This window comes from Columba livia, unplaced genomic scaffold (genome assembly GCF_036013475.1).
Source record: "Columba livia isolate bColLiv1 breed racing homer unplaced genomic scaffold, bColLiv1.pat.W.v2 Scaffold_306, whole genome shotgun sequence".
Taxonomy (NCBI): Eukaryota; Metazoa; Chordata; class Aves; order Columbiformes; family Columbidae; genus Columba; species Columba livia.
Window position 1 is genome coordinate 57343 of NW_027043343.1, and position 19510 is coordinate 76852.

Sequence of the window (19510 nt, forward strand, 5' to 3'; positions counted from 1 at the left end):
GCGCCTTTCCCGCCTCTGCCCACAGTTTCGACCTGGACGAGCGCACCCCCGGTAACGGGTACCGGAGCCTGGTGCAAACGGTGCGCTGCTGCCTGGCCCACGCCGTGCACAAGAGCCGCTACGTGGCCGCCAACCGGGGCAGCGGTTGTTCTTCCGCGCCGGGCACAACGCGGCCGAGCTGGAGGCGTACGGGGCGGCGCTGGCGCAGCTCAGGGCGCTGGTGGGCTTGGCCGAGAGGCTCGTGGCCAGTAGCCCCCCCGGTTGCCTGTTCCCGCCCGAGGAGGCCGGCATGGCGCAGGTGGTGCTGCGGGAGTACAGCACCATGAGCAATGGGTGCTTCTACGGGAGGTGCCTGGGCTTTCAGGTGATGGGGGTGGTGGGGGGCGGTGGGGACGATGGGGTGATGGGGGTGGTGATGGGGACATTGGGGGCAATGGGGACATTGGGGGCAATGGAGGCAATGGGGGCATTGGGGGCAATGAGGCCATTGGGGTCATGGGGGTGATGGGGGCAATGGGGACATTGGAGGCAATGGGGCCATTGGGGGCAATGGGGACAATGGGGCCATTGGGAGCAATGGGGCTATTGGGGGCAATGGGGTCAATGGGGGCAATGGGGGCAATGGGACATTGGGGGCAATGGGGGCAATGGGGCTATTGGGGGCAATGGGGTCAATGGGGACAATGGGGGCAATGGGGACATTGGGGGGCAATGGGGGCAATGGGGACAATGGGGGCAATGGTGCTATTGGGGGCAATGGGGTCAATGGGGGCAATGGGGACATTGGGGGTCAATGGGGCTATTGGGGGCAATGGGGGCAATGGGGGCAATGGGGCCATTGGGGGCAATGGGGGCGATGGGGACATTGGGGTCAATGGGGCAATGGGGACATTGGGGGACATGGGGAGGGTGGCACTAGGACCCAGCGTCACCACATTGTGAATGGGAGACACAGGGCACTGGGACATGTGGGACAATGGGGGACATGGGGAGGGTGGCACTAGGACCAGCGCCAGCACATTGCGTATGGGAGACACAGGGCACTGGGACATGGGGGACACTGGGGGACATGGGGACAATGGGGACATGGGGAGGGTGGCACTAGGACCCAGCGCCATGCACCATTGTTCCTGTGGGCGCCACCGGCGGTTCCAGGTGACACGGGGACATGGGGGACACTGGGGCTGTGGGGACACGGGGGGACGTTGTCCCGCGCCGGGCACAACGCGGCCGAGCTGGAGGCGTACGGGGCGGCGCTGGCGCAGCTCAGGGCGCTGGTGGGCTTGGCCGAGAGGCTGGTGGCCAGTAGCCCCCCCGGTTGCCTGTTCCCGCCCGAGGAGGCCGGCATGGCGCAGGTGGTGCTGCGGGAGTACAGCACCATGAGCAATGGGTGCTTCTACGGGAGGTGCCTGGGCTTTCAGGTGATGGGGGTGGTGGGGGCGGTGGGGACGATGGGGGTGATGGGGGTGATGGGGGACATTGGGGGCAATGGGGACATTGGGGACAATGGAGGCAATGGGGGCAATGGGGGCAATGAGGCCATTGGGGTCATGGGGGTGATGGGGGCAATGGGGGACATTGGAGGCAATGGGGCCATTGGGGGCAATGGGGCCATTGGGGGCAATGGGCTATTGGGGACAATGGGGGCAATGGGGCCATTGGGGGCAATGGGGGCGATGGGGTCAATGGGGCTATTGGGGTCAATGGGGTCAATGGGGGCCATTGGGTGGCAATGGGGGCGATGGGGACATTGGGGGCAATGGGGAGGGTGGCACTAGGACCCAGCGTCACCACATTGTGAATGGGAGGCACAGGGCACTGGGACATGTGGGACAATGGGGACATGGGGAGGGTGGCACTAGGACCCAGCGCCATGCACCATTGTTCCTGTGGGCGCCACCGGCGGTTCCAGGTGACACGGGGACATGGGGACACTGGGGCTGTGGGGACACGGGGGGACGTTGTCCCGCGCCGGGCACAACGCGGCCGAGCTGGAGGCGTACGGGGCGGCGCTGGCGCAGCTCAGGGCGCTGGTGGGCTTGGCCGAGAGGCTCGTGGCCAGTAGCCCCCCCGGTTGCCTGTTCCCGCCCGAGGAGGCCGGCATGGCGCAGGTGGTGCTGCGGGAGTACAGCACCATGAGCAATGGGTGCTTCTACGGGAGGTGCCTGGGCTTTCAGGTGATGGGGGTGGTGGGGGCGGTGGGGGCATTGGGGGCGGTGGGGACGATGGGGGTGATGGGGGTGATGGGGACATTGGGGGCAATGGGGATATTGGGGGCAATGGGGACAATGGGGCCATTGGGGGCAATGGGGCCATTGGGGACAATGGGGGCAATCGGGCCATTGGGGTCAATGGGGGCAATGGGGGCAATTGGGGCTATTGGGGGGCAATGGGGACAATGGGGACATTGGGGTCAATGGGGCAATGGGGCCATTGGGGGGCAATGGGGGCAATGGGGCCATTGGGGTCAATGGGACAATGGGGACAATGGGGGCAATGTGGCCATTGGGGCAATGGGGGCAACGGGGACATTGGGGTCAATGGGGCTATTGGGGGCAATGGGGGCAATGGGGGCAATGGGGCCATTGGGGGCAATGGGGACATTGGGGGCAATGGGGACATTGGGGCAATGGGGGCGATGGGGACATTGGGGGACATGGGGAGGGTGGCACTAGGACCCAGTGTCACCACATTGTGAATGGGAGACACAGGGCACTGGGACATGGGGGACATTGGGGACATGGGGAGGGTGGCACTAGGACCCAGTGTCACCACATTGTGAATGGGAGGCACAGGGCACTGGGACATGGGGGACACTGGGGACATGGGGAGGGTGGCACTAGGACCCAGCGTCACCACATTGTGAATGGGAGACACAGGGCACTGGGACATGGGGGGACATTGGGGACATGGGGAGGGTGGCACTAGGACCCAGCGCCATGCGCCATTGTTCCTATGGGTGCCACCAGCGGTCCAGGTGACACAGGGACATGACACGGGGGACATGGGGGACATTGGGGACATGGGGAGGGTGGCACTAGGACCCAGCGCCATGTGTATCAGCTGCTCCTATGGGCGCCACCGGCGGTTCCAGGTGACACGGGGACATGACACGGGGACATTGTGGGACATGGGGAGGGTGGCACTAGGACCCAGCGCCAGCACATTTCGTATGGGAAACACAGGGCACTGGGACATGGGGGACAATGGGGACATGGGGAGGGTGGCACTAGGACCCAGCGCCAGCACATTGCGTATGGGAGACACAGGGCACTGGGACATGGGGGACAATGGGGGACATGGGGAGGGTGGCACTAGGACCCAGCCCCATGCACCATTGTTCCTATGGCGCCACCAGCGGTTCCAGGTGACACAGGGACATGGGGGACATTGTGGGACATGGGGAGGGTGGCACTAGGACCCAGTGTCACCACATTGTGAATGGGAGACACAGGGCACTGGGACATGGGGGACAATGGGGACATGGGGAGGGTGGCACTAGGACCCAGTGCCATGCGCCATTGTTCCTATGGGCGCCACCAGCGGTCCAGGTGACACAGGGTCATGGGGACACTGGGGACATGGGGGACAATGGGGGACATGGGGAGGGTGGCACTAGGACCCAGCGCCACCACATTGTGAGTGGGAGGCACAGGGCACTGGGACATGGGGGACAATGGGGACATGGGGGGACATTGGGGACATGGGGAGGGTGGCACTAGGACCCAGTGCCATGCGCCATTGTTCCTATGGGCGCCACCAGCGGTTCCAGGTGACACAGGGTCATGGGGACATTGGGGACATGGGGGACAAATGGGGGACATGGGAGGGTGGCACTAGGACCCAGCGCCATGTGTATCAGCTGCTCCTATGGGCACCACCGGCGGTTCCAGGTGACACGGGGACACCCGCGGGTGCCCTTTGGGACACGGTGTCGCGTGCGGTGCCACCCAGGGTGACAGGGATGGTGACGGGGATGGTGACGGGGATGGGGACACGCGGTGACACTGGTGTGTCCCCAGTTCGCCCCCGTCCCTGCGGCCGCTCCTCCAGGCCATCGCCATCGGGCTCGTGTCCTTCGGGGAGAACTACAAACCCAATGACTCGGGGCTGGGTGAGCCCGGGGGGTCCCCCTGTCCCCCCCTGTCCCCCCCTGTCCCCCCATGTCCCCCCATGTCCCCCATGTCCCCCCATGTCCCCCCCTGTCCCCCCCTGTCCCCCCGTCCCCCTTGTGTCCCCCCCATTGTCCCCATTGTCCTCCCATGTCCTCATGTCCCCCCTGGCCCCATGTCCCAGTGACCCCGAGTGACCCCCAGGGTCACTGCCCCCAATGTCCCCATTGTCCCCATTGCCCCCCAATGTCCCCATTGTCCCCATCCACCCCAATATCCCAAATGTCCCCATTGCCCCCTATTGCCGCCATTGCCCCCCACTGACCCCCATTTACCCCATTAATCCCCATTGACTCCCATTGACCCCCATTGACTCCCATTGATCCCCATTGATCCCCATTGACTCGCATTGACCCCCATTGACCCCCATTGACCCCCATTGACTCCCATTAATCCCCATCGACCCCCATTGACCCCCATTGCCCCCATTGACCCCCATTGACCCCCATTGAGTCCCATTGACCCCATTGACCCCCATTGACCCCCATTGACTCCCATTGATTCCCATTAATCCCCCATTGACCCCTGTGACTCGCATTGACCCCCATCGCCCCCAATGCCCCCATTGTCCCCATCGCCCCCGTTGTCCCCATTGACCCCACTGGCCTCATTGTCTCCATTGCCCCCCAACGTCCCCATTGTCCCAATGTCCCCATTGTCCCCATTGTCCCCATTGTCCCCATTGTCCCCATCGCCCCCATTGTCCCCATCGCCCCCAATGTCCCCATTGTCCCCATTGTCCCCATTGTCCCCATTGTCCCCATTGTCCAGGGATGGCCGCCGGGTCGCTGTTCACCAGCGGGAAGTTCGCTCTGGACCCCGAGCTGCGTGGGGACGAGTTTGAGCGGCTGACGCAGAACCTGGACGTGCAGTTCTGGAAACGCTTCTGGAACCTCACCGAGACCCAGCTGCTGGCGGTGAGCCCGGAACACCCCAAACCGCCCCAAAATGGCCCAAAACCCGCCCCAAAATGGCCAAAAACCGCCCCAGAATGGCAAAAAAACCGCCCAAAAATGGCCCAAAACCGCCCCAGAATGGCAAAAAACCGCTCCAAAATGGCCCAAAACCGCCCAGAATGGCCCCAAACTGCCCCAAAATGGCCAAAAACCACCCCAGAATGGCCCCAAACCGCCCCAGAATGGCCAAAAACCGCCCCAGAATGGCCAAAAACCACCCCAAAATGGCCAAAAACTGCCCCAAAATGGCCAAAAACCGCCCCAGAATGGCCAAAAAACCGCCCCAGAATGGCCCCAAACAGCCCCAAAACTCCTCCCCAGGGTCCTAAAGCCCCCCCAGTGACCCCGAGTGACCCCCAGGACCCCCCAAATCTGCCCTTTGTCGCCAATGACCCCCGCTATATCCCCCTGGGACCGTCCCAGTGACCTCAAGTGACCCGAGTGACCCCCAGGTCCCAGACCCCCATTGACCCCCCATTGAGTCCCATTGAGCCCCATTGACCCCCATTGACCCCCACTGACCCCCATTAACTCCCATTGACCCCCATTGAACCCCATTGACTCCCATTGACTCCCATTGACCCCCATTGACCCCCATTGACCCCCCATTGACCCCCACATGACTCCCCAGTATCTGTCCGTCTGTCCCTCGTGTCTATCCGTGTGTCCACAGTCAGTGGCTTCCATGGGCGGTTCCCACTCTCTGTCCATCTGTCCTATGGTGGTTCCCAGGGTCTGTCATCTGTCCATGGGGTGTTCCCAGGGTCCATCTGTCTGTCCGTCTGTCCATCCCATGGGGCGGTTCCCAGTGTCTGTCTCTCTGTCTGTCTGTCTGTCCAACCCAGCGGCCATGGCGGGGGGGTGGGGGGGTTCCCAGGCTCTGTCTGTCTGTCTGTCCATCCCTCACGTCCGTGTCTGTCTGTCCACAGTCGGTGGCGGCCATGGCGGCGGCGCCGGTCGGAGCTGTGCCGGGCGCTGTCGGTGCCGCCGGAGCCGCTGGAGGCTGCCGCTGCACGGGGGACCCCGCGGCCACCGTCACCATCGCCCCCCCCCGTGGCGCACACGGGCCCCGGCCCCGTGCACATGAGGCTGCTGTCCTACCACCTGCGGGACGGGCAGGTGACGGGGGGACGGGGGGGACGGTGGGGCAGGGGGGGCGATGGGGACAGTGGGGGGTGATGGGGATAATGGGGAGACATAGGGGTGATGGGGTCAGTGGGGGCATTGGGGGCGATGGGGTCAATGGGGGTCAATGGGGTCAATGGGAGTCAATGGGGGTCAATGGGAATCAATGGGAGTCAATGGGAGTCAATGCGGGTCAATGGGGGTCAATGGGGGTCAATGGGAGTCAATGGGGGTCAATGGGATCAATGGGAGTCAATGGGAGTCAGTGGGGGTCAATGGGAGTCAATGGGGGGTCAGTGGGAGTCAATGGGGGTCAATGGGGATCAATGGGAGTCAATGGGGGTCAATGGGGGTCAATGGGAGTCAATGAGAGTCAATGAGAGTCAATGGGGCTCAGTGGGAGTCAATGGGGGTCAATGGGGGTCAATGGGAGTCAATGGGGGTCAATGGGGGTCAATGGGGGTCAATGGGAGTCAATGAGAGTCAATGAGAGTCAATGGGGATCAATGGGGGTCAATGGGGGTCAATGGGGGTCAATGGGGGTCAATGGGAGTCAATGGGAGTCAATGGGGATCAATGGGGGTCAATGAGAGTCAATGGGAGTCAATGGGAGTCAATGGGAGTCAACGGGGGTCAATGGGGGTCAATGGGAGTCAATGGGGGTCAATGGGGATCAATGGGAGTCAATGGGAGTCAATGGGGGTCAATGGGGGTCAATGGGAGTCAATGGGGGGTCAATGGGATCAATGGGGGTCAATGGGGGTCAATGAGAGTCAATGGGGGTCAATGGCGGTCAGTGGGAGTCAATGGGGGTCAATGGCGGTCAGTGGGAGTCAATGGGGGTCAATGGGGGTCAATGGGAGTCAATGGGGATCAATGGGGGTCAATGGGGGTCAATGGGGATCAATGGGGGTCAATGGGGATCAATGGGGTTCAATGGGGGTCAATGGGAGTCAATGGGAGTCAATGGGGAGTCAATGGGGGACTTTAGGACCCTGGGGGTCACTCAGGGTCAATGGGCCATGGGTGGACATGGGGATACGGGGTCAATGGACCATGGGGGACCCCCAATGTTTGAGGGGGGCTCTCCTCACCCCTCCCCCCCCACTCCAGGACAGCGCCGCCCTGCTGGCCCTGACCCGCTCCGAGGGTCCCCGCGCCCCATTGCGCTGGCTGCGGGGGGGGCCCCACGCTGCCCCCCTCCCCCGCGCTGCTGCTCCATTTCCACGGGGGGGGGTTCGTGGCGCAGACCTCGCGCTCCCACGAGCCCTATTTGCGGGGGTCCCTGAGGGTCTATAGGAGCCTGGGGTCACTTGGGGGGACAATGGAGTCAGTGGGGGTCAATGGGGGTGAATGGGGATCAATGTGGGTCAGTGGGAGTCAATGAGAGTCAATGGGAGTCAATGGGGATCAATGGGAGTCAATGGGAGTCAATGAGAGTCAATGGGAGTCAATGGCGGTCAGTGGGAGTCAATGAGAGTCAATGAGAGTCAATGGGAGTCAATGGGGGTCAATGGGGGGCAATGGAGTCAATGAGAGTCAATGAGAGTCAATGGGAGTCAATGGGGGTCAATGGGAGTCAATGAGAGTCAATGAGAGTCAATGAGAGTCAATGTAATGGGGGTCAATGGGAGTCAATGGGAGTCAATGAGAGTCAATGGGGATCAATGGTGGTCAATGGGAGTCAATGGGGGTCAATGGGAGTCAATGGGGGTCAATGGGAGTCAATGGGGGACTTTAGGACCCTCCGGGTCACTCAGGGTCAATGGGCCATGGGTGGACATGGGAATACGGGGTCAACGGACCATGGGGGACCCCCCAATGTTTGAGGGGGGCTCTCCTCACCCCCCCCCCCCCACTCCAGGACAGCGCCGCCCTGCTGGCCCTGACCCGCTCCGAGGGTCCCCGCGCCCCATTGCGCTGGCTGCGGGGGGGCCCCACGCTGCCCCCTCCCCCGCGCTGCTGCTCCATTTCCACGGGGGGGGTTCGTGGCGCAGACCTCGCGCTCCACGAGCCCTATTTGGGGGGGGTCCCTGAGGGTCTATAGGAGCCTGGGGGTCACTTGGGGGGACAATGGAGTCAGTGGGGGTCAATGGGGGTGAATGGGGATCAATGTGGGTCAGTGGGAGTCAATGAGAGTCAATGGAGTCAATGAGAGTCAATGGGAGTCAATGGCGGTCAGTGGGAGTCAATGAGAGTCAATGAGAGTCAATGGGAGTCAATGGGAGTCAATGAGAGTCAATGGGAGTCAATGGCGGTCAGTGGGAGTCAATGAGAGTCAATGAGAGTCAATGGGAGTCAATGGAGTCAATGAGAGTCAATGGGAGTCAATGGCGGTCAGTGGGAGTCAATGAGAGTCAATCAGAGTCAATGGGAGTCAATGGAGTCAATGAGAGTCAATGAGAGTCAATGGGGATCAATGGGAGTCAATGGGAGTCAATGGGAGTCAATGGGAGTCAATGGGGGACTTTAGGACCCTGGGGGTCACTCAGGGTCAATGGGCCATGGGTGGACATGGGGATACGGGGTCAATGGGCCATGGGGGACCCCCCAATGTTTGAGGGGGCTCTCCTCACCCCTCCCCCCCACTCCAGGACAGCGCCGCCCTGCTGGCCCTGACCCGCTCCGAGGGTCCCCGCGCCCCATTGCGCTGGCTGCGGGGGGGCCCCACGCTGCCCCCCTCCCCCGCGCTGCTGCTCCATTTCCACGGGGGGGGGTTCGTGGCGCAGACCTCGCGCTCCCACGAGCCCTATTTGCGGGGGTGGGCGCGCGAGCTGGGCGCCCCCATCCTGTCGGTGGATTACGCGCTGGCCCCGAGGCGCCGTTCCCCAGGGCGCTGGAGGAGTGCTTCTACGCCTATTGCTGGGCGCTGCGCACTGCCGCCTGCTGGGTAGGGGGACGTGGGGGGCAGCTATGGGGCTGGGGGCTGTGGGGGTGTGGGGGGTGTGGGGGTCTATGGGCTGGGGGGTCACTGGGGGTATGGGGGATATAGGGGGGTATGGGGGTCTAAGGGGCTGGGTGGTATGGAGGGTATAGGGAGCTATAGAGGTCAATGGGGCTGGGGAGGTATGGGGGGTATGGGGGTCTATGGGGCTGGATGGTATGGGGGGTATAGGGAGCTATAGAGGTCAATGGGGCTGGGGAGGTATGGGGGGTATGGGGGTCTATGGGGCTGGATGGTATGGGGGGTATAGGGAGCTATAGAGGTCAATGGGGCTGGGGAGGTATGGGGGGTATGGGGTCTATGGGGCTGGGGGATATGGGGGTCTATGGGTTCCTGGGGTCAATGGGGGGCTATGGGGCTGGGGGGATATGGGGGTCTATGGGGTTCATGGGGGCTATGGGCTGGGGGGTGTGGGGGGTATGGGGTTCATGGGGGGCTATGGGCTGGGGGGATATGGGGGTCTATGGGTTCATGGGGTTCATGGGGGGCTATGGGGCTGGGGGGATATGGGGGTCTATGGGGTTCCTGGGGTCAATGGGGGGCTATGGGCTGGGGGGGATGGGGTTCATGGGGGCAGTGCTTCTACGCTATTGCTGGGCGCTGCGCAACTGCCGCCTGCTGGGTAGGGGGCCGTGGGGGGCATGGGGGCAGCTATGGGGCTGGGGGGTGTGGGGGTGTGGGGGGTATGGGAGTCTATGGGGCTGGGGGGTGTGGGGGTGTGGGGGTATGGGGGTCTATGGGGCTGGGGGTCACTGGGGGTATGGGGGGTATAGGGGGTATGGGGGTCTATGGGGCTGGGTGGTATGGGGGGTATAGGGAGCTATAGAGGTCAATGGGGCTGGGGAGGTATGGGGGTATGGGGGTCTATGGGCTGGGGGGATATGGGGTTCATGGGGGTCTATGGGGCTGGGGGGATATGGGGGTCTATGAGTTCCTGGGTCAATGGGGGGCTATGGGGCTGGGGGGATATGGGGGTCTATGGGGTTCATGGGGTCAATGGGGGGCTATGGGGCTGGGGGGGATGGGGTTCATGGGGGGCAGTGCTTCTACGCCTATTGCTGGGCGCTGCGCAACTGCCGCCTGCTGGGTAGGGGGACGTGGGGGGCAGCTATGGGGCAGCTATGGGGCTGGGGGGGTGTGGGGGGGATGGGGGGTTATGGGGCTGGGGGGGGTATGGGGGGCTATGGGCTGGGGGGGATGGGTTCATGATGGGGTTATGGGGCTGGGGGGTGACTGGGGTGTCCCCAAAACCCATCCCCCCCTTTGCCCCCATTGCCCCCATTGCCCCATCACCCCCAATGTCCCCATTGCCCCCCATTGCCCCCCACTGACCCCATTGACCCCCACTGATCCATTGACCCCCATTGATCCCATTGCCCCCATCCCCCAATGTCCCTATCACCCCCATTGCCCCCATTGCCCCCATCGCCCCCAATGTCCCCATTGACCCTCATTGCCCCCCATTGCCCCCCATTGCCCCCATTGACCCCATTGATCCCCATTGCCCCCACTGACCCCCATTGACCCCCATTGACCCCCATTGACCCCCATTGACCCCCATTGATCCCATTGTTCCCATCCCCCCAATGTCCTCATTGACCCATTGACCCCATTGACCCCATTTCCCCATCGCCCCAATGTCCCCAATGTCCCCATCGCCCCCAATGTCCCCATGGCCCCCATCGCCCCCATCACCCCCATTGCCCCCATCACCCCCATTGCCCCCAATGTCCTCCCCATCACCCCCATGGCCCCCATCACCCCCAATGTCCCCAATGTCCCCATCACCCCCATCGCCCCCATTGTCCCCCTGGCCCCCATCGCCCCCAATGCCCCCCCGGTGTCCCCAGGCTCCACGGCGCAGCGCGTGTGCCTGGCGGGGGACAGCGCGGGGGGGAACCTGTGCCTGTCGGTGTCGCTGCGCGCGGCCGCCATGGGGGTGCGCCCCCCCCAGGGCATCGTGGCCGCGTACCCGGTGACGCTGGTGCAGGCGGCCGCGTCGCCCTCGCGCCTCCTCACGCTGCTCGACCCGCTGCTGCCCATCAGCGTGCTGTGCCAGTGCCTGCGCGCCTACGCGGGTAGGGGGCTGTGGGGACGGCGGGGGCCAGGGGGGCAGCGGGGGCCATGGGGACAGTGGGGGTGATGGGGGCAATGAGGGTGATGGGGACAGTGGGGGTGATGGGGGCGATGGGGACAATGGGGGCGATGGGGACATTGGGGGTGATGGGGGGAAGGGGGGGGCGATGGGGGCGATGGGGACATTGGGGGGTGATGGGGACAGTGGGGGTGATGGGGACATTGGGGGCGATGGGGACAGTGGGGGTGATGGGGACATTGGGGGTGATGGGGACAGTGGGGGTGATGGGGACAGTGGGGGTGATGGGGACATTGGGGGCGATGGGGACATTGGGGGTGATGGGGGCAATGGGGGTGATGGGGGTGATGGGGACATTGGGGGTGATGGGGACATTGGGGGCGATGGGGACATTGGGGGTGATGGGGGCAATGGGGACAATGGGGGCGATGGGGACATTGGGGGTGATGGGGCAAGGGGGGTGATGGGGACAATGGGGGGATGGGGGACATTTAGGGTGATCATTGGGGCGATGGGGACATTGGGGGTAATGGGGACAATGGGGGTAATGGGGCGATGGGGACATTGGGGGCAATGGGGGTGATGGGGACATTGGGGGTGATGGGGACATTGGGGACAATGGGGGTAATGGGGGCGATGGGGACATTGGGGACAATGGGGGTGATGGGGACATTGGGGGTGACGGGGACATTGGGGTGACGGGGACATTGGGGGTGATGGGGACATTTAGGGTGATCATTGGGGGATGGGGACATTGGGGGTGATGGGGGGAAGGGGGGCAATGGGGGTAATGGGGGCGATGGGGACATTGGGAACAATGGGGACAATGGGGGCAATGGGGGCGATGGGGACATTGGGGGTGATGGGGACAAGGGGGGTGATAGGGACGTTGGGGTCAATGGGGTCAATGGAGATCAATGGGGGTCAATGGGGGCAATGGGGACATTGGGGTCAATGGGGATCAATGGGGGTCAATGGGGGTCAATGGGGGTCAATGGGGACATTGGGGTCAATGGGGTCAATGGGGGTCAATGGGGGTCAATGGGGACATTGGGGTCAATGGGGACAATGGTGACATTGGGGGTGATGGGGACAATGGAGACAATGGGGACAATGCGGATCAATGGGAGTCAATGGGTCAATGGTGACATTGGGGGTGATGGGGACAATGGAGACAATGGGGTCAATGGGGACATTGGGGTCAATGGGGTCAGTGGGGGACATTGGGGGGAGACGGTGCCATTTGGGGGACACTGGGGGGACATTGGGGTCCCCCTGCCCCCCCCGCTGCTCTGGGGCCACTTGGTGACCCCCGTGTCCCCCCCCCCAGGTACTGACGAGGACGGGGACCCCTCCCCCCCCGCCCTGGAGCCCCTGACCCCCCCGCGGCTGCTGCTGCGCGACCTGCGCCGGGGGGCGGCCCAGTGGCTGGGGGGGCTGTTCCGGGGGGGCCCCCCCAAGGACGGTACGGGGGGGGCAGTGGGGACGGGGGGGGGCGGGACTTGGGGTCACTGGGGGGCTCTGGGACCCCGGGGGTCACTGGGGGGGCTTTAGGACCCTGGGGGTCACTGGGGGTCACTGGGGGGGCTTTAGGACCCTGGGGGTCACTCGGGGTCACTGGGGGGTCTATAGGACCCTGGGGGTCACTTGGGGTCACTGGGGGGGCTTTAGGACCCTGGGGGCGCCTTTGGGTCATTGGGGGGTTATAGGACCCTGGGGGTCATTTGGGGTCACTGGGGGGCTCTAAGACCCTGGGGGTCACTGGGGGGGCTTTAGGACCCTGGGGGTCACTTGGGGTCACTGGGGGGTCTATAGGACCCTGGGGGTCACTGGGGGGCTTTAGGACCCTGGGGGTCACTTGGGGTCACTGGGGGGGTTTATAGGACCCTGGGGGTCACTTGGGGTCACTGGGGGGTCTATAGAACCCTGGGGGTCACTGGGGGGGCCTCTAAGACCCTGGGGGTCACTTGGGGTCACTGGGGGGGGCTCTAAGACCCCTGGGGTCACTCGAGGTCACTGGGACGGTCCCAAGGGGATATAGGGGGGGTCATTTGGGGACAAGGGGCAGATTTGGGGCCACAGGGGGGTCCTGGGGGGTCACTTGGGGCTACGGGGGGAGGGATTTGGGGCCAAAGATGCCGAATTTGGGGCCAAACCCCCATCATTTGTGTCCCCCCAGCCCCCCCCCCGCAAGAGCCTCTCGGAGCAGCCGCCCCCCCCCGGCTGGGGCCGGGACCCCCCGAAATGACACGGGGACCCCCCCAGAATGACACGGGGACCTCCCAGAATGATGGGGGGACCCCCGAAAATGGGGGGGGGGGGGCCCCAAAAGGAGGGGGGCGACGACTTCCAGCCGCTGCGCACGCGCGGCCCCCCCGCGCGCTTCCTGCCCCCCCGGCCCCCCTGGCCCGGAACCCCTTCATGTCCCCCCTGTTGGCCCCCGAGCCCCTATTGGGGGCGCTGCCGCCCGTGCACCTCGTGGTGAGTGGGGGGGGACCCCAAAATGGGGGGGGGGGGACCCCGAAGTCATGGGGGGGGGCAGGGAGATGGGGGGGGCACAGAGAAGCCAGGAGTGGGGGGGATACAGGGAGCCCGAAATCATGGGGGGGACACGGGGATTGGGGGGACCCTGAATGGGGGGGACCCTGAAATCATGGGGGGGGGGGCAGGGAGATGGGGGGGGCACAGAGACCCCAAAAGCGTGGGGGGGACACAGAGACATGGGGGGGACACGGGGATTGGGGGGACCCAAATGAGGGGGGACACCAAAACCCATTGACTCCCATTGATCCCCAATGTCCCCAATGTCCCCATTGACCCCCATTGACCCCCATTCACCCCCATTGACCCCCATTCACCCCCATTGACCCCCATTGACCCCCATTGACTCCCATTGACCCCATTGACCCCCATTGACCCCCATTGACCCCCATTGCCCCCCATTGACCCCCATTGACTCCCATTGCCCCCCATTGATCCCCATTGATCCCCATTGACCCCCATTGACTCCCATTGACCCCCATTGATCCCCATTGATCCCCATTGACCCCCATTGACCCCCATTGCCCCCCATTGACCCCCTTTGACTCCCATTGACCCCAATGTCCCTATTGCCCATCACCCCCAATGTCCCCAATGTCCCCATCACCCCCATTGCCCCCATTGTCCCCATCACCCCCAATGTCCCCATCACCCCCATTGCCCCCATTGCCCCCATTGCCCCCAATGTCCCCACCCCCCCGTGACCCCCACCTCCCCCCCCCCAGGCGTGCGCCCTGGACCCCATGCTGGACGACTCGGTGTCGCTGGCCATCACCCCCATTGACCCCCATTGACCCCCATTGACTCCCATTGACCCCCATTGACCCCCATTGAACCCCATTGAACCCCATTGACCCCCATTGACCCCCACTGACCCCCATTGACTCCCATTGACCCCCATTGACCCCCATTGACCTCCATTGACCCCCATTGATCCCCATTGACACCCATTGACCCCCATTGCCCCCCATTGCCCCCCATTGATCCCCATTGCCCCCATTGACTCCCATTGACCCCCATTGACCCCCATTGACCCCATTGAACCCCATTGACCCCCATTGACTCCCATTGACCCCCATTGCCCCCCATTGATCCCCATTGCCCCCCATTGACTCCCATTGACCCCCATTGATCCCCATTGACCCCATTGACTCCCATTGACCCCCATTGATCCCCATTGCCCCCATTGACTCCCATTGATCCCATTGATCCCCATTGACCCCCATTGACCCCCATTGACTCCCATTGACCCCCATTGACTCCCATTGACCCCCATTGATCCCCATTGCCCCCCATTGACTCCCATTGATCCCCATTGATCCCCATTGACTCCCATTGACCCCCATTGATCCCCATTGACTCCCATTGACCCCAATGTCCCCATCACCCCCATTGCCCCCAATGTCCCCAATGTCCCATTGCCCCCGTGACCCCCACCTCCCCCCCCCAGGCGTGCGCCCTGGACCCCATGCTGGACGACTCGGTGTCGCTGGCCATCACCCCCATTGACCCCATTGACCCCCATTGACCCCCATTGACCCCCATTGACCCCCATTGCCCCCCATTGACTCCCATTGCCCCCCATTGACCCCCATTGCCCCCCATTGACCGCCATTGCCCCCCATTGCCCCCCATTGCCCCCATTGACTCCCATTGACCCCCATTGACCCCCATTGAATCCCATTGACCCCCATTGATCCCCATTGACCCCCATTGACCCCCATTGACTCCCATTGACCCCCATTGACCCCAATGTCCCTATTGCCCCATCACCCCCATTGCCCCCAATGTCCCCAATGTCCCCATCACCCCCAATGTCCCCAATGTCCCCATCACCCCCAATGTCCCCATTGCCCCCATTGCCCCCATTGCCCCCAATGTCCCCATCACCCCCAATGTCCCCATTGCCCCCAATGTCCCCCATCACCCCCATCACCCATAATGTCCCCAATGTCCCCACCCCCCCCGTGACCCCACCTCCCCCCCCCCCAGGCGTGCGCCCTGGACCCCATGCTGGACGACTCGGTGTCGCTGGCCATCACCCCCATTGACCCCCATTGACCCCCATTGCCCCCATTGACCCCCATTGCCCCCCATTGACCCCCATTGACCCCCATTGATCCCATTGACACCCATTGACCCCCATTGCCCCCCATTGCCCCCATTGACCCCCATTGACCGCATTGACTCCCATTGCCCCCCATTGACTCCCATTGACTCCCATTGACCCCAATGTCCCTATTGCCCCCATCACCCCCATCACCTCCAATGTCCTCATTGCCCCCAATGTCCCCAATGTCCCCATCACCCCCAATGTCCCCATCACCCCCAATGTCCCCATCACCCCCATTGCCCCCAATGTCCCCAATGTCCCCAATGTCCCCATTGCCCCCAATGTCCCCATCACCCCCATGACCCCCACGTCCCCCCCCAGGCGTGCGCCCTGGACCCCCATGCTGGACGACTCGGTGTCGCTGGCGCGGCGCCTGCGGGATCTGGGGCGCCCGGTGACGCTGCACGTGGTCCCCGACCTGCCCCACGGATTCCTGAGCCTGGGGGCGCTGAGCCCCGAGACGCGCCGCGCCACCGCGCTCTGCACGCGCCTCATCCGCGCCGTGCTGCACCCCCCGGACCCACACTTGGGGGGCAGGCGGGGGTCGCTGTTCCTTGGGGGGCGCAGGGACAGTCTGGACCCACACTTGGGGGGCAGGAGGGGGTCGGTGATGCTCGGGACCCATAGCCCACAGGATGGGGCCCGCCGTGGGTCGGGGGTGCTCGGGACCCATAGTGATATCCCGGACCCACACTTGGGGGGCAGGCGGGGATCGGTGTTAGTTGGGGGGCGCAGGGACAGTGTGGACCCACACTTGGGGGGCAGGCGGGGGTCAGCGATGCTCGGGACCCATAGGGATAGTCTGGACCCACACTTGGGGGGCAGGCGGGGGTCGGTGTTGCTGGAGAGTCCCCGCCGTGGGTCGGGGGTGCTCGGGACCCATAGTGACATCCCGGACCCACACTTGGGGGGCAGGCGGGGGTCGGTGTTGGTTGGGGGGCGCAGGGACAGCTCAGCCCCACAGGATGGGGCCCGCCGTGGGTCAGTGATGCTCGGGACCCATAGGGATAGTCCAGACCCACACTTGGGGGGCAGGAGGGGGTCAGTGATGCTCGGGACCCATAGCCCACAGGATGGGGCCCGCCGTGGGTCAGGGGTGCTGGGGACCCATAGCAACAATCCCGACCCACACTTGGGGGGCAGACGGGGGTCGGTGTTACTTGGGGGGCAGAGGGACAAGCCGGTGACCCACAGCATGGGGGGCGCGACCCACAGCGCGGGGGCTGCAGCCAAAGCTGGTGGGGGGGACGCGGCGACCCACAGCAATGGGGCCACTGTGACCCATAGCGATGGGGCCACTGTGACCCATAGCGATGGGGCCGCTCTGCCCCATAGCACCAGCAAAGTCCTGACCCACAGCAATGGGGCCACTGTGACCCACAGCGAAGGGGCCACTGTGACCCATAGTGATGGGGCTGCTCTGCCCCATAGCACCAGCAAAGTCCTGACCCATAGCGAAGGGGCCACTGTGACCCACAGCGAAGGGGCCACTCTGCCCCATAGCGATGGGGCCGCTCTGCCCCATAGCACCAGCAAAGTCCTGACCCACAGCAATGGGGCCACTGTGACCCATAGCGAAGGGGCCACTGTGACCCACAGCGAAGGGGCCACTCTGCCCCATAGCGATGGGGTCGCTCTGCCCCATAGCTCCAGCCCCACACCCCCGCCCCCCAACCCAGCCCAGCCCCACATCGGGGGGGTCCCCACCCAGCCCCCCCTGCCCCCCCCCATGCTGTGGGGCCCCCCCCGGGACCCCCCCGGGACCCCCCCAAACCCCCGGAGGCCCAGCGGCCCCGCGGGGAGAGAAGTGGGGTCCTGACCCATAGATCTGGGGGGCCTGACCCACAGATTTTGGGATCCCCGACCCACAGATTTTCGGGTTGTGACCCACAGATTTTGGGGTCCTGCCCCACAGATTTTGGGGATCCTGACCCACACATTTTGGGGTCCTGACCCACAGATTTGGGGGTCCTGACCTATAGATTTTGGGATCCTGCCCCACAGATTGTGGAGTCCTGACCCATAGATTTTGGGGGTCCTGACCCATAGATCTGGGGGTCCTGACCCATAGATTTTGGGGGTCCTGACCCACAGATTTCGGGGTCCTGCCCCACAGATTTTTGGGGGTCCCGACCCACAGATTTTCGGGTTGTGACCCACAGATTTCGGGGTCCTGACCCATAGATCTGGGGGTCCTGACCCATAGATTTTGGGGTCCTGACCCACAGATTTTTGTGGCCCTGACCCATAGGTTTGAGTTTGTGACCCACAGATTTCAAGGTCCTGACCCATAGATTTGGGGGTCCTGCCCCACAGATTTTGGGATCCTGACCCACAGATTGTGGAGTCCTGACCCATAGATTTTGGGGGTCCTGACCCATAGATCTGGGGGTCCCGACCCACAGATTTTCGGGTTGTGACCCACAGATTTTGGGGTCCTGACCCATAGATCTGGGGTCCTGACCCATAGATTTTAGGGTCCTGCCCCACAGATTTTGGGATCCCGACCCACAGATTTCGGGGTCCTGACCCATAGATCTGGGGGTCCTGCCCACAGATTTGGGGGTCCCAGCCCCCGTCCCGGCTGACGGACACCACACGCTGTGGGGCTGGGGGTCAAAGCTCTTTATTACCCCCCCAATCTCCCCACACAATAAATCCAGATGTGGGGCAGCACCGCGACCCCCAACAACAACAGAGTCATTCATGCTTCGATTTGGGGGCGGGCGCCCCATAGCGCGGACACACGGAGCTGCCCCATAGCAATGGGGTTGGGGGGGGTCTGCCCCATAGCAATGGGGTTGGGGGCGGCAATGGGGGGCTGGGGGGCTGCCCCATAGCAATGGGTCTGGGGTCTGGTTGTGGGGCTGGGGGTCTGCCCCATAGCAATTGGTGTGGGCTCCACTTATGGGGCTGCCCCATAGCAATGGGTATGAGGACTGCAATGGGTCTGGGGGCTGCAATGGGGGGTTGGGGGTCTGCCCCATAGCAATGGGGCTGGGGGGCTGCCCCATAGCAATGGGGCTGGGGGGAGGGGTTCTGCCCCATAGCAATTGGTCTGGGCTCCACTTATGGGGCTGCCCCATAGCAATGGGTATGAGGACTACAATGGGTCTGGGGGCTGCAATGGGGGGTTGGGGGTCTGCCCCATAGCAATGGGGCTGGGGGGGAGCTGCAATGGGGGTGCGGGGGGGGGGGGTCTGCCCTATAGCAATGGGTCTGGGCTCCACTTATGGGTCCGCCCCATAGCAATGGGGCTGGGGGGGGGGTTCTGCCCCATAGCAATGGGGCTGGGGGGGGTTCTGCCCCATAGCAATGGGTCTGGGCTCCACTTATGGGTCCGCCCCATAGCAATGGGGCTGGGCTCCACTTATGGGGCTGCCCCATAGCAATGGGGCTGGGGGGGGGGTTCTGCCCCATAGCAATGGGGCTGGGGGGGGGTTCTGCCCCATAGCAATGGGTCTGGGCTCCACTTATGGGTCCGCCCCATAGCAATGGGGCTGGGCTCCACTTATGGGCCTGCCCATAGCAATGGGTCTGGGCTCCACTTATGGGGCTGCCCCA

The 19510-nt window shown here is 63.8% G+C and overlaps 1 protein-coding gene across 1 annotated transcript; it reads left to right on the forward strand.

Annotated features, from left to right (window-relative positions):
• Positions 1-5: 5 nt before the first annotated feature.
• Positions 6-18641, forward strand: LIPE (lipase E, hormone sensitive type; the record flags this gene model as incomplete). Its single annotated transcript, XM_065048262.1, is given in 14 exon segments — positions 6-143; positions 146-368; positions 4028-4114; positions 4944-5089; positions 6058-6087; positions 6089-6247; positions 8848-9061; positions 9064-9123; positions 9126-9143; positions 11048-11275; positions 12623-12757; positions 13472-13773; positions 16268-16282; positions 16284-18641. Coding segments are annotated over 14 exon segments (3237 nt in total), but the record flags the coding sequence as incomplete, so codon positions are not given.
• Between the last annotated feature and the right edge of the window lie 869 nt (positions 18642-19510).